The sequence below is a fragment of the Neophocaena asiaeorientalis genome, unplaced genomic scaffold, assembly GCF_003031525.2.
Source record: "Neophocaena asiaeorientalis asiaeorientalis breed wild unplaced genomic scaffold, Neophocaena_asiaeorientalis_V1.1 scaffold253, whole genome shotgun sequence".
NCBI classification, from domain to species: Eukaryota; Metazoa; Chordata; class Mammalia; order Artiodactyla; family Phocoenidae; genus Neophocaena; species Neophocaena asiaeorientalis.
In genome coordinates this window covers 4,955,807-4,970,281 of record NW_020174553.1, presented here as the reverse complement: position 1 = coordinate 4,970,281, position 14,475 = coordinate 4,955,807, and the positions used below count along the sequence as shown (strand labels likewise).

The 14,475-nt window shown below is 40.8% G+C and overlaps 1 protein-coding gene and 1 pseudogene across 1 annotated transcript in view; both read left to right on the top strand.

The window, feature by feature from the left end:
• LOC112407942 (cytosol aminopeptidase-like) overlaps positions 1-5,573 on the top strand; it is a 37,752-nt pseudogene extending 32,179 nt beyond the window's left edge.
• The window catches only part of UBE3D (ubiquitin protein ligase E3D), a 154,801-nt gene extending 142,981 nt beyond the window's left edge, over positions 1-11,820 (top strand). Inside the window, exon 10 of the mRNA XM_024757429.1 lies at positions 11,241-11,820. Coding sequence (XP_024613197.1) covers positions 11,241-11,261 — 21 coding nt within the window. The 3' untranslated portion in view covers positions 11,262-11,820. The remainder of the gene's footprint in view (positions 1-11,240) is intronic.
• The last annotated feature ends 2,655 nt before the right edge of the window (positions 11,821-14,475 follow it).

The following is a 14,475-nucleotide window of genomic DNA, read 5'->3' as shown; positions in this document are numbered from 1 at the left end:
CTGTTCCCATACACTGAGCTGTTCTTGACCTGGAGACGCTCCACCAACAGTTCTATATACAAGAGCCCCTCTTTACTTTCCAAGCAAAAAAATCACCAAGCATTGTCCTCTTCAGTGTGCTGCCTTCCGCACACATTTACTATTGTTTCATTTTGTAGTTATAACATCCTCATGCTCCTCCTTTAAAACAAATAAATGACAGTTTTATAAGCCCTGTTTATTTCCAGCAACTCCAAATAACAGGCTTAAGAAATAAATGGTATTTATTTAAAAACGGATATATTAGCATGCTTTCCTTTTTAAAGATTCATGTCTCTTTAATATTATATTTTCAAAGTAATGTCTAAGGAGTTAGTGGCTAAAGAAAATAAGCATCTGGTTCCTATGTGATCCATTTCTCACTAGACCTTAACTGTTGTTTGATTATTCCAAGTCATAATCTTTTCTACTGAACTGACTAAACTATGCCAATGTTAACTTATCCTGCTTGCTAAACTTACAGACAAAAATTCCTTTCTGAGGTTTCAGGCTGATTTCTCATTTATCCTGCAGGCTCTCCTCACTTGCCGGAAGCTTTCTCTTCGAATCAAGGAATTACTTTCTTTTTACAAGAAGGGCTTGAATTTGCTCTTCTGTCTTTTTCTTTCTCCTCCTTACATCTAACCATAAAGAAGTAATCTGCTTTCTGCTTAACAAATAAGAGCGACTGCATCATTTCAACTGCTACTAAATCTGTTTTAAAATTGGAATATAATGGATTCTTTCTTCAACTAAAGTTACTTGCAATTATCTCTCACCATAATTAGATGGAAGGGAGCTTTGATGATGGAATGAATACTAGGCTTGGAAACAAAGACCCGATTGCACACCCAGCCTTGTTGCTAGCTTATAGCGGTGAGCAGAAGTTCCTCAGCTTCTCTGAACCTCAGTTCCTCATTTATAATCCAGAACAATTAAATTAGATATTTAATTCAAGTGGATTTTATAAAGATTTAATGGGATGCTGCCTGGCACTTAATTTCTTCACTGCATAGAAAACATATTAACATTTACTAAAGGGCTTATACAAACTATTAAAAACATTAAGCCCCCTGTTGGTAGGTTTAAAAAAAGGATGTGAATTCACGATTAACCGAATTACAAGAAACAAACGTTTGGGAGAATGTTTATTAAACAAACGTTTGGGAGAATGTTATTAAACAAACGTTTGGGAGGATGTTTAAACTCATAGCAGTTAAATAAATTCAAAAAGCATGAGATGTCATTTCCTTTTATTAAATCAGTACTAATTTTTTTAAAAAAAGATAGGATGCTGGTGGCATTACCAGTCGGTACAGCTCATTGGAAAAAATATGTATCAAATTAGATTAATACTCATACATTTCAATCTAATAATCCCATTTCTGGGACTCTATCCTAAGGGAATATTCTAAAAATTGAAAAAAATTATAAACACAATAGTAACTACTTCATTATTACTTTTTTTTTTGGCGGTACGTGGGCCTCTCAGTGTCGTGGCCTCTCCCGTTGCGGAGCACAGGCTCCGGACGCGCAGGCTCAGCGGCCATGGCTCATGGGCCCAGCCGCTCCGCGCCATGTGGGATCTTCCCGGACCGGGGCGCGAACCCGTGTCCCCCGCATCGGCAGGCGGATTCCCAACCACTACGCCACCAGGGAAGCCCCATTATTACTTTTGATATTAACAAACCTGGGAACAACTTAAATTTGTAATAGATTGTTATGATGGACTGTTTTGCAGCTATTAAAATAAGAATAAAGACTTACTGAGGGGCTTCCCTGGTGGCGCAGTGGTTGAGAGTCCGCCTGCTGATGCAGGGGACGCGGGTTCGTGCCGCGGTCCGGGAGGATCCCACATGCCGCGGAGTGGCTGGGCCCGTGAGCCATGGCCGCTGAGCCTGCATGTCCGGAGCCTGTGCTCCGCAAGGGGAGAGGCCACAACAGTGAGAGGCCCGCATACCGCCAAAAAAAAAAAAAAATTAAATTAAATAAAAAAAAGACTTACTGAGCAGCACCTAAATATGTTTATTATGATATAAAAAATATGCACATGTGATAATCAATATGAGAAAAATGCATCTTAAAACCATATGGAAATAGACCCACATAATAATAATATTAGAGTCTTTGGGGAAACAGGAAAAAAATAATGCACTTAATTTCTTCACTGCATAAAAAACATTAACATTTACTAAAGGGCTTATACAAACTATTAAAAAAATTAAGTCTCCGTTGGTAGGTTAAAAAAAAAGGACGTGAATTCACAGTTAACCAAATTACAAGAAACAAACAGACGCTCTCTGTTTTCCTCTTTCTCCAAATCTTTTGTAAGATACTGTTAATTTTAAGATTAAAATTAGAGTTATAATCTAATGTATTCAGTCTGAAAAAAATATTTGTCCAGTGCCTCTTATGTGTCTGGGAAATTTGTTATAGCAATTCTGGGTTTTAAAAATGCCAGAATTTTTTCTCATTATTTACCCCAGGGCAATAAAAAAAACAAAAAATTGTGCTTAGTGGACTATTTAGAATAAGTACTTCATATACAACGTAAGATTTCAGGTGTGTAACCTAAGCATTTAATGCCAGACTGTCAGCCCAACCCGTGTTAAATATAACGGTGTTGTGTCTCACTGTAGCCGTCTGCTTCGGGACTCATTCCAAAATTAACCTATCAGCTTACTCAGGTCATTCCACTGAGGAAAATGGGATCACAGTGATATATTAACCATAACATCAGTGTGAACAAGACTTTGAATAATGCATCTCAGAGCGACACTCTAGGTAACTGGATTGGAGTAAGCTAGACAAGGTCATTTGCAAAGTATTGTGGCATTATTTTAGTCGAAATTTTTAGTGAAAGAATGGTAGAGTCACTCGTAGCTGTAAGAAAGAGTTTGAAAGATCACTTGCACACGTTGCCCAGTTTCCCCCAGTGGTAACATTTTACAGAACTATGATACTGGGGTATCGACATGGTGCAGTCCTCCCATCTTACTCAGATTTCCCTGGTTGTATTTGTACTCCTTTGCGTATGTGTGTGCGAGTGTATGACATTCCGTGTAATTGTATACCTGGGTCTCTTTGTGCATCCACCACAGTCAGGACACTGAACAGTTCCGTTGGCACCAGGATCCCTCCTGTTGTCCTTTTATAATCACACCCTCCCTCCTCTCACCATCCCCAACCCCTGGTAACCACTACCTTGTCCTCTGTTTGTGAAATTTTGTCATTTCAAAAATGTTGTATACATGGAACTTTACAGTACGTACGTAACCTTTTGAGCCTAGCGTAACTCCCTGATGAATCTTCCAGGTTGTTGCATGTGTCAACAGTTCGCTGCTTGTCAGTGTGGAGCAGGCATCCACAGTGTGGATGTACCACCCTTAAGCATTCATCTGGGCTGATTCCAGGTTTGGGCTCTTAAAATGATGCTGCCATGAACATTCACGTAAAGCTGTTTGTGTGAACATAAAGTTTTCATTTCTCTGGGATAAAGGTCCAAGACTGCAGTTGCTGGGTCATACAGTAATTATGTACATGTTTAGTTTTTAAAGACTGCCAGACTGTTTTCTAGAATGTCTATCCTGTCTTATAGGCATACTCCAAGCAATGTATGGGAGATATCTTCTTTACCAGCTTATTCTGAAGTCAAATTTGTGACAGTTTTCTTTACCTGAACCAAATAAGTTTGCTAAAGATGCCCATGTTAAGTAGATTTAGAAAAGAAAACTATATCAGGGCATATCAGAAGCTCTTCCCTCCCACCCCACCCCACCCCCCAAAAAGCCATTCTCTCAACTCTTACTAGACTAGCTTTACACAGTGGGTCAGTTTGAGAGATTTGGCCCCTTCAGTCTCTAGATAGCTAACAAAAAGAACTCAGTCCTCCTTTTGTAGATGTTGGGCCCGATCTATATCAATATCAAGATACTGGTCTAGACATAATTTGTTTCTTTCTCCCTTGTTTTGACAATCTTGTTGTCTTCTAGAAAAAAAAAAGTTTGTTTTAAAGGACTCTTGGATACCCTAGACCAGCGTCTTCATTTTGCAGTGGCCAGAAATGAAGGCACTGGATTAGGAGTTAGAAGAACTGTGTATGAGTCCTTCCTCTAATTAGCTGTGCCGCTGTAAATACATCAGTTACCTCTCTAAGATGGCTCAGCTGGGTAAAATGCTTTCCAACTCTAGCGCTTATCAGAATCACCTGGAGGACCTACAGGATACCAGTTGCTGGGCCCCGCCCCTAGAGTTTCTGGTTGAGCAGGTCTAGAATGGAGGATTTGAGTGACTTACGAGTTCCCAGGAGATGCCATTAAGTCTGGTCCAATGGAATAGAGCTTACTTTATTTTGTATTTGCCCTAGTGTCTGGGTCTCAACATATGTTTGAACGAACAAAGGAATTATAATGCATGGCATATTTGCCCATTTACAAGAGATTTATGTCAGGTAATAATAAATGCTGTTTAAATGAATGAACGGAAGTGAAAAAAGAGCGAATCTTCATTCTTAACAGCCTTTGACAAAGACCTCAGGGACAATATTATTAGTAAACACTGGGTAATAGTTCCATTGTTTGCATGTGTACCTAGTTGTCTCTATAATATCTTCATCATTAGGTTAAAAATTTAAGTTTCTTGAAAGAAACAAATGACTCTGGTTATTTGGTTAAATGTATTGCTTTTTATAGTTTCTCAGAATTCCTAGTATTAAGGACTGTTGAATACATATTATTGACTGCCTGAATTGACTAAAATAAACATTAGATTTGCCTGTATTTAAAAAAAAAAAAAAAAGTCTGGTCCAGAGATGACACCTTGAGGACTCAGGCCAGATTATGCCAAAGTCCTCTGGGCCCAACAGTTAGTAACATCCCCTCACTTATCCACACCCCCCCAACACCCCCCAAAAAACCCTCAAGTTTGCTTTCTGGTGGAATAATTTATGCATTTATCCTTTTTTATTTTTTTTAAGTGACCCAGCTATATAGCAGAATATAATACAGTCATTAAAAATGTCATAGAAGAATATTCACTGTCATGGGAAGATTACCACAATATATCATTAAGTTAAAAAGAAGCTACATATTACAAAACAGCATATGCAGAAATGTCCAGTTATACATAGAAAGTAAATCTAGAAAGATACATCCAAAACACTTAATAGTAGTTACTCTGAATAATGAAGTTGCAAAAATTTTATTTTCCTCTTTCTGTGCGTTTCTAATTTCATCTGTACCTAATATATTTATAGATCAGTTATGAAAACGAAAAATTATGATGAGCAATACAAGTCTTGATTTCTCTAAGTTTTAATCATTACAGTTAAGAACTTGTTGAATACCAACCAACACAAATAAGGCTCTTCAGGTATGAGATAAAATTGTCCAGGAGGGTTTACAGAGGCAGCTACGACCTTCCTTAGCCCTTTCCCGAAAAAGTGTGGGAGCTCACTTTGTGCCGTTCTCCTTACTTGACAGAATTCTGCACTTATGTGCCTGAATAGTCCCGGCCCCAGGAACGCTCGTTACGGCATCTCATCACTGCCTGCGTGATGTTTCCACAGAGCTTTTCCACTGTTCAGTAGTGGGATCCACAGCCACAGCCTCCCAAGCTAGTGCCTCCTCCCTCCTTGAGAGCGGGTTGGAAAGTGTTTTACACGGATGAGGCTAGTCTCTCCTTTGGTTGCGTCTCTGTTAGAAAAATTAATATATACAGCTAAAATAGGAATTTTAAAATATCACTGAGATAAACCTATTTAGATGCCAGAAACCAGCTCTCTGCTGTGGAAAGCTCTTTTGTCCCCCACGTGGGTTCGTGTCCCCTCCTGGAATTTCTACCTCTACTGCTGTCCCAAGTACATTGTCTTCTTCAACACCCATGCTTCTCAACATTATGACGGATCAGAGTGAGCATGGCTTCCTTGAAATATTATTTGTTGAAATGGTTTTGCTACTAAAAATGTCAATGAATTGATACTGTAGGAAAACACTCCATTTCTGGACTCTAGTGACTCCGTTTCTGAATAAACTTGTTTGATCAGAGGCATGTTGCCGGTAGGGCAGTGCAGTGGTGATTTTCATGACACCACTCCTGTCCAGAGCTGCAGTGGTACCGCTGCCTTTCTGCCACGTTCCCTCGTGTACGTTCCCATAGGAATGAGAAACTAAAAGGACTTTCTGATTTATGAGTGACAGTGTATTTATTGTGGTGGTACTGTTTAATGTTATACATTTTAACACCCACCCATATTGGCATCATAGAATTTCCTTTAACAAGTATGTTTTGTGCTTGAGAAAATATATTTTTATGTAACACCTAAAGACTGTTGTCATATAATGTTTGCCCCATGGGCTTGCTATCATTAGCAAGTTTGGTGGGCTTGCCTTATATAACCAGGAGCTTCGGCAACTGCATCAGGAGGGCTTGTTCACCACAGTGCTGTTGTAATAGCACCATCCAACACCAGCAATGCTTCCACAACGCCCTTACTCTGAAAGAGGTGCTGAGAAGCTTACATCCAGAACTTTCTTGCTTTGTTGAAGAATAGGCTCAGGACCCAGGAATTGCTGCTTTTGTCCATGTGTCCAGCCCCATCTGGAGAGGAAGAGGCATCGGTCGTCTTTACCCCACTCACATCTATGTCTTCTGGTACTTCACACGCTGCCCTCCGCTAGAAAGCACAGCTGTGCTTTGCTTCACTGGTTCCCGCTAGATGAAAATCACAAGCTTTTGATTGACCTATAAATTATCCTAGTGCATCCATGGCCTAAATAAAATACAAGGTAAGGGTTTAAATCCCTTTAAAGACACTGATCCTATTTGCTTTTTTCCCACTTTCTAAAGGCTTTTACAGAATTCGAGTTGGAAGGCCGCGCTGGTGTTTCCTTGGTCTAGTATTTCTGTCCACATATAAGTGTGTGGACAGCGTCCACACAGGCGTTGTCATTTTAGTGGGATAAGGTCTTCTTCCTCATTGTATTGCTTCTCACATCTTTGGTCCTTTGTTCCATCCTTCCTGTTTGCTAGTAGTTCCTTTAGCAAAGCCAGCATCTTTCAGTGGGAACAAAGTATATCGCACTCAGTGCCATGCCAGGTTTTATTGTCTCTCCTTGCCAACACACTATTCATAATTGGAGTAATAACTGCCTTGTTCGGGCTACTGCTTCAGAAACCGCACTTCCTTTCATAACCCAAGAATGATCCTTTTTCTGCCAGCAGGCGTTAGGCGTCCGTCTTAGACTTATTCCAACCTATTAGAATCATCTCATGACTTGACTCTCCCCCACTCGCATGTTAGTGCCACGAGGGAATGCCTTCTCACTGTGGTCTGTGACTGGACAGTCACAGGCACATAGATGGTACTTAATCATCGAATGAATCGAGTGAATGAAGACAGCCTGCCAGCCCAGAGAGAGGACAATCTTATACTGTTTATTCAGCACAAAGAGTGGAGTCCAGGTGTCATCAGCACAGGCCTGATTGATGCTGAATTAGTGAGTTAGTAAATGGTTTGTACCCCATTGTGATTTAAGACTCGAAACAAATAATATGCTTGAAAAGGTCATTTTCTTTTATTATTTTTATATTTACATTTATATTGTATATTTTATTTTGTCAATGAAGTTTGAGCCTAGAAACTGGATTTTGTAATGTAAAGTATAAACTTTTTTTCCATGCCATAACATTTATTCCAGACATAACTTTGAACAGGAGCCGTACCTAGACAAAAATATATATTTAAGGAATAGTTTTACATATTTATTTTTTTAAGTCTCCAGTACCCTTTAAAAGGAACATTTGTGTATGGCTATGCTACTTATTCTAAAGAGACTTTTCTAAAGCTCACAATTATTATGAAACTCACAGTTTCCAGTATTGTACAGTTTTATCTGTCTTGTTTAGTGCACCTCAAAGCATTTATGTAGGGTTTTTTTTAATGTTAATTTTATCTTGTGCAGTCTGCCTTGACAGCATGTCTTTTTATTGATTGAAATTCCAGCTCTATGTTGAGAAATAGAATTTCATAGTATAATTTTGTTAACTAAGATAACAAGAACATTCAAAAGTGTTTAACATATTTACGCAATTGTACAGAAGCATTATAAACTGAACATTTGGTCCGCTATTACAGCAGCCTGGCCCTGTTTATGGTAGTTTAAGAAGATTGTTTTTAGATGGTGACTCAAAGCAGAGGCATTATTTTTAGACATTTTCATTCTCTCTCCCCTTTTCCTTTCCCAAGTGTCCAAATCCAGGAGGAGAGAACAGGGAGAGTCAAATGTTACAGCCAACTCCAGAGTCCTGTCTTCCCTGGTTTCTAATAATTATTTATACTTTTGTAACTATATATTCCAGGAATGTAACAATGGAGCCTGAAGCTGTAGCTGTACTCATAGACTCTGCAAAGCTTTAAAACTTCTCACTTTGGGGAATAAAACTAAAAAGATGAAATACAGAGATTTTTCTCAGTGTAGTAGAACAAAATAAAATTATCCTGTCTTAAAATAAATGGCAGTTAGGGAAAGCAATTTTTCCTGTCATGGACAAAAGCTAGGGAACACAAAATCAACATCTGAAATATGTTAACTCACAGTGTTTTAAATAAAAAGAAGCTAAAATGCATCGTACGGTACCTGTTCCCAAGGATGATTGCAGTTTCTTGTTATTAAGTCCTGCAAAACACATAGTGTCCTTGGCAGGCGGCACTATAAAAAAGAACGATGGAAAAAAAGAAAAGACATATTAGGTCAAATTAAATTTTTTTTCTTTTTTGATGAGGACTCCATTTTGCATTATTTGTTTTAATGAGCTCTGCCTCATGTAGTTTTCTCCATCTTGTGTCCATATTCACAGGCATGCAAAAGAAAATAAATCTTTCCTATTTGAGACAATAATGAGGATTAAAAGTCCCCCAACCTGTGCAGTTTTATCTCGATCGTCTATCTGTAAACTTACCAGGGGAAAAAGCATGGATTAGAAATCAAAATTTCTTCCTAAAACCATCATTGCCACTTACTAGCTTTGCATCCTGAGAGAGCCACTTAGTTTTTCTGAGCTTCTGTTTCTTCATTTGTAAAACAAAGTTTCGAATGCCTGCGTTACCTAAATCACCAGACTGTGCTGAGGATTGAAAAGTGTTAAAATAGGAAAGTGTTTTACAGGTTTCAGGTAGGTCCTGTTATAATTCCCATTTTGCAGACAAGGAAGGGCTGAGAGAGGTTAACAAGCTTGTCAAAGGTCACAGAGAGATCTAATTCTAAATTTCAGCATTTTCAAACACTGGCAGTGTTAACGTTTTGAGGCTGTTAGTTCTTTCTTATGGGGAGCTGTCCTGCACATAATTGGATGTTTAGCAGCGTCCCTACCTCTCTACCCACTAGATGCCATTAGCATCCCCCAAGTTGTGCCAACCAAAAATATCTCCAGGGACTCCCCTGGCAGTCCAGTGGTTGGGACTCCGGGCTTCCGCTTCAGGGGGCTTGGGTTCGATCCCTGGTCTGGGAACTAAGATCCCACATGCTGTGACAAAAAAAAAAAAAATCTCCAGACACTACCAAATGACCCCTGGTGGGTGAAATTGTCCCAAGTAGAGAACCACTGGTCTGTATGGTTACAGAGCCAAAGTTCTTAACCATTTTTATGATGACATTTATCATCATCAGTTATTCTAAGTAGTTCCTGGTTGGAATACTCCATGACACAGCAGTTTTCAGAATTCAAAAAGAGATAACTGGGTTTTATCCATCGTCTTTGTGTCTCTGAGTATCAGCAGTGGTATTGGCATCTTGGGAATCTCCCTGTAAACTGTTCTTGAAGAAGCAGGATGTCCCCACGGGGATGCTAACCACCGTGAGCGAGAAGTCAGACTCAGTGAGCCCCGAAGTCCCCTTCCCTGGGATTCTGTGATCATTCCCTAAAGGGCCCAGCTGGTCTGTCTTCAACAGCCCCTTCTCATCAGAATATTCATGGGCTCCTAATGTCTGTCATCTGAGAGGTCAGGGAGGGAAACACAAGTATTTTCATAAGTATTCTCTCATTTACTCTTCACAATAAGCCCTTGAGGTTTGCATCCGTTGTCCAAAAGAAGGGGTGAGCTCACATCCTTCTACTCTCCTATCTTGTCCCCTCCGCATTCCATGTTTATGTTTTGTTTAGGAATCTTAACCTCTCTTCTGTGCCTGCTCCTTCAACTTTGTTCTCATTGCAGAACTTGATGTGAAAACTCAGCGGGAAGTTGATATGGAAACTCAGCAGGGGCCTTTCTCACCAGCGCTGTATGAAGAGTAACATCCTTCTGAATTACTCAGCATAAAGCAGATGGCTTTTGCCCTGCACGACTCTTCACTTTTCCTATCCCCTTAACAGGGATCATTAAATACATACCTCCTTCAACTGCGTTTGGGGACTTACGTACCAAATGTCCAAGAGTACAATGTTCCGCTTCTGCTGCTCACTCTTTCCCCCCAGAAAAGGCCTGGGACGAGCTTTCTAACTGCCCCGTGTTTCTCCATCTTTATCCCTGACCTACATTCCACTTTCTTCCTGATGCTGGCACCTTCCCAATTTATTATCACCCCTGAACCCTGAGCTAGAATTTTCTAAGTGTTTATGATTGACTTTATTACGTTTGTTTCTCCTTTAGCTAAAACTCTTGAGAAATTCGATGCATTTGATCTGGACCTTATTAAATAGTCTGAAAGTATTTTGTAGCTAAGCCTGTATGAATTAAAATGTTTTAAAACAACCGAGTTTTAAGATAAATTGCTGCTGGCAAGCCCAATAAATATGATGCAATTAAAAGCATTGGCATGACCCGAAGAGAGACTGGTATAATTACCAGTCGTAATGAGAAACTGGAATTGCCCAGGAGTCTTCGGGATTTGGAATAATGCTCATGGAAGATCCAAAGCAGCCGTTTGAACCAATGGGAAAGAGAACTGGATTACTTCACGGCAATACAACTTGAGTGTCAATTTAAACTTCTTTTTTTCCTTTAAAATGCATGTGAATTATTTTAACTACTGTATGGTTCATTAAAAAAGGACTGATCTGCTCCTGCTGTGAAATGGCAATGTCTGGCCCGACTAAGAGTCGTTTTTTCTTTGTAGACCTGTGAGCATCCTTACCGAGCAGACTTACCTGATTCAGGTTTGATGTGTACTCAGCCATTTCATCACATTATATAAGGAAAGCACTGTGGGTTTTTCTTCCTTTTCCAGGTGGCCTTTTTGAAGATGTAACTGCGGGAGCTGACACATTCCTCTCCACAGCACGGGGCGCACCGGCAGCCAGCCGTCGGCCCAGTGGGCAACAATTACAGAGACAAGAACCCAGCTACAGAATGAGAACAGGGCATCGCAGTTTTGAGTTTACCTGCCTGCATCTATTCTCTAAGAGAAGAGTTAACTTGAAACCTTTGAAAAACCAAGGCTGTGAAGAAAGTCATAGTAGCAGGATGAGAGATGAGTGTAGAATTTACATCTCTGTTTCCCACCGAGAGGAGTATTCAAATATGTGCTGTGTCAGCACCACCTGGAGACAGAGAGAGAGAGAGAGAGAGCCGGTGGAGACCCATCTGTCCTGTGCGGAATGCAGCAAGGGGCTTCATTGGTGGAATTGAATGCTAGCTGCTGCAAATCTTAGGACATACACTTTCAGAGAACTTCGCAGGCTCGTGTAAAAACATTTTTTTAAATGAAATTGTGGAATTTTGTGTACCTTATTCAGAGGAGATGCTCAGTAAATAAATGTTTGTTGAATGCATGGTTATCAAATTAAAGGGTTTCCCGTTTATGCAAACCTGTATGTGTTCCTTTTGTTCTTTATTTCCTTTACCAAATACTGCTTCAGATCAATAAATATACCTCACTGACATCCTGTTACAGAGCTGTCTGAGCCCTTGTGTGCCAGAGCAGGTGGTGAGGAAACCACTGAATGAGAATGACAGAGCTGGAGGGGGTCCTTCAGGGCATAGGCCTCGCCCCTCATTTTACAGAGAAGGTTTCAGACTTGTTGGTAATCCTACAGTAGGAGCAACTCTGGGACTGGAGCCAAGCAGATCCTCCCTGCCCACTCCTCAAGGGAGGACAGTCTCTGGATTTGCAGCTATATCTGCTTCTCATCAAGCCTGTTTGTTACCAAACTCAGGTTCAGCTGCTCGCCGCTTGAAAGCCAATACTCCAGAGACGAGTGTTGGTTGGAACGGAAAAGCTGCTTTATTCAGGAGGCCAGCAACCTGGGGAGATGGCGGACTCGTGGCCAAAAACGAACTCCAAAGATTCTGCTCGACCACGGAAGTTTTTAAAGGGAGAATCATTTGGGGAGGGGGTCTGAGTCTTCATTTTCTTCTAGAGTGTGCAGACTTTCTTCCGGTTGGCTGTTGGTGAGGTAACAGGGCGGTGCTCCAAGAATCTTGCGCTCAACCTGAAGTTACCATCCTCCACTTGGATGGGGCGGTCTTAGTTCCTGCAGAAGATACTGTTATGTGTATCCCTTGAGAAGGAACCAGGACCCCGATTTAATCACTGCACTATTGTTTCTTAACTCATCCTTAGTTTCTGCATTCCTTCCCTTCTCGCATTAGCAACTGTTTGAATCTGCCCTTTGGAACTCAGGGAAGGTCTAGGAGGCTGAATGAAGCCTATTTCCTACGAACAAGAAATGGGGGACATGGAAAGGAGTTGTACCCAGGAGGGTCCTCCTTTGTTTCGTATTGGCATTAATCCTACCCTACAGACCACCTAATGCCTCTTTACTCAAAAAGTTTTCTGTCCCCTGATTTCCTAACACCCTTAACATAGGGGTCACTGGCGTTGTGATTTAGTGAACCTTTCATGATCTCTTCTTCCGTGTAGTTTTAACCAAAACACAGGTCCTACCAGCAGAGCGGTGGTGTAATGCTCCTAGTTCTGTGGCTGGTGAACGGACAGGAAGAAAACCCCTCTGTCTGATCCTGCAGGGTCACTTTATTAAGCACAGTTTGAAACGTTAACGTTCTGCGTATTACGTCCAAGACTCACAGCCATAAGGGAGAGTTGGTTTGACATCACTGAAGCTACTAAACTCCCAAACGCCCTGCTGACTTTTGGTGCTTCTGATTTCTGTCTGTCAGTACAGAGCAGGGTTTTCAACCTCGGCACTATTTACATTTGGGGCCCCATAAATCTTTGTTTTGGAGACTGTCCTGTGCTGTGGGGAGGAAAAACCTTCCTTCCTACACCCTCCTAGGTTCAGTGGCTGGGGCTTGCAAATCAAGCTGACAAAAGACAGATTAACGACAGAAAAATAAAACCAGCTTAATTACATACATCTGCACAGAAGTTTCACAAAGACATGAGACTTTAGGAAGTGGCCAGATGATCGAAATTTATATACCATCTTAGAATAAACAAGGAAAAGGGAGTTTGCAGCTTCTGGGCAGGGGGAGGCAAGTTCTAGGAAGGTGAGGGGAGGAAATACGTGGTAAATAAGGGTTGTCTTGTTTTGTTGGTAATAGTTTCTCCGATGATAAGAGTTGTCTCCAGGTGTAGATGTTTTCCTGATACAGAGACATCTTTATAAATGGGAATTTGCTTTATAAATGTAAATTTCCTTTACAAATGGGGAAATTTAGACTTCATTTTTAGGCAGTTAAGGGGAGGTTAAAAAGCTTTTCTTGCCTCTGCTCGTTCTCAGTTGTCTTTAGCTCAAAATAATCCTTATGCCAGAGTGGCGTATTTTGGGGTGACATATTCTGGTACCCGTCAGTACGTTGGAGAATGTTTAGCAGCATCCCTGGCCTCTATCCACCAGGTGCCAGTTGCTCCCTCCTCCAGTTGTGACAACCAAAAATGTCTGCAGACATTGCCCCGGTGGCTGAAACTGACCCCAGTTGAGAACCACTGCTATTGAGGACGTGTCCTGAGAACAACATGTAGTGGTTGCCTATAGTGGTGTATTGCCAATGACACAGTCATTCACAAAATCTGAGTCTTTTTCTGGCACGTGGCCTGGTTTTAGTATAATCTTGTTTTCGCAAATGGACACTGCTGATGAATACCATTGTGTGACTATTTCTTAAGAGGTCAGTTTGTTTTGATCTAATTGTTGGAGATCGGAATAAATTAGGTGAAGCAGAGTTCAACCTGTGCCTAAAATAGAATTTCCTTCTGAGATAGTTTTTCTCCCTCTGGAAGAGAAACCCATACCATACTAATGTTTGTTTAGTTTAGATGCTCATGATTCAAAAGATAACTCTGCCACTCAACAAAACCCAACTAGAAAGGTATTCTGATTTACTAACCTTGTGCAAGTAAAATCAGGTTAAGTCAAATATAGTGACACCCCTTCACCTCTGTCTGGGGTCTGAATGGGAACCAAGCCAATGAGAGGTAAGCCCACCCCGCTCCTTTCTGTTGGCAGAGGGGGGCAGTGCAAGGTGGAGTGGCTGTGAGGGACTCTGAAGGAGGGGTGGGA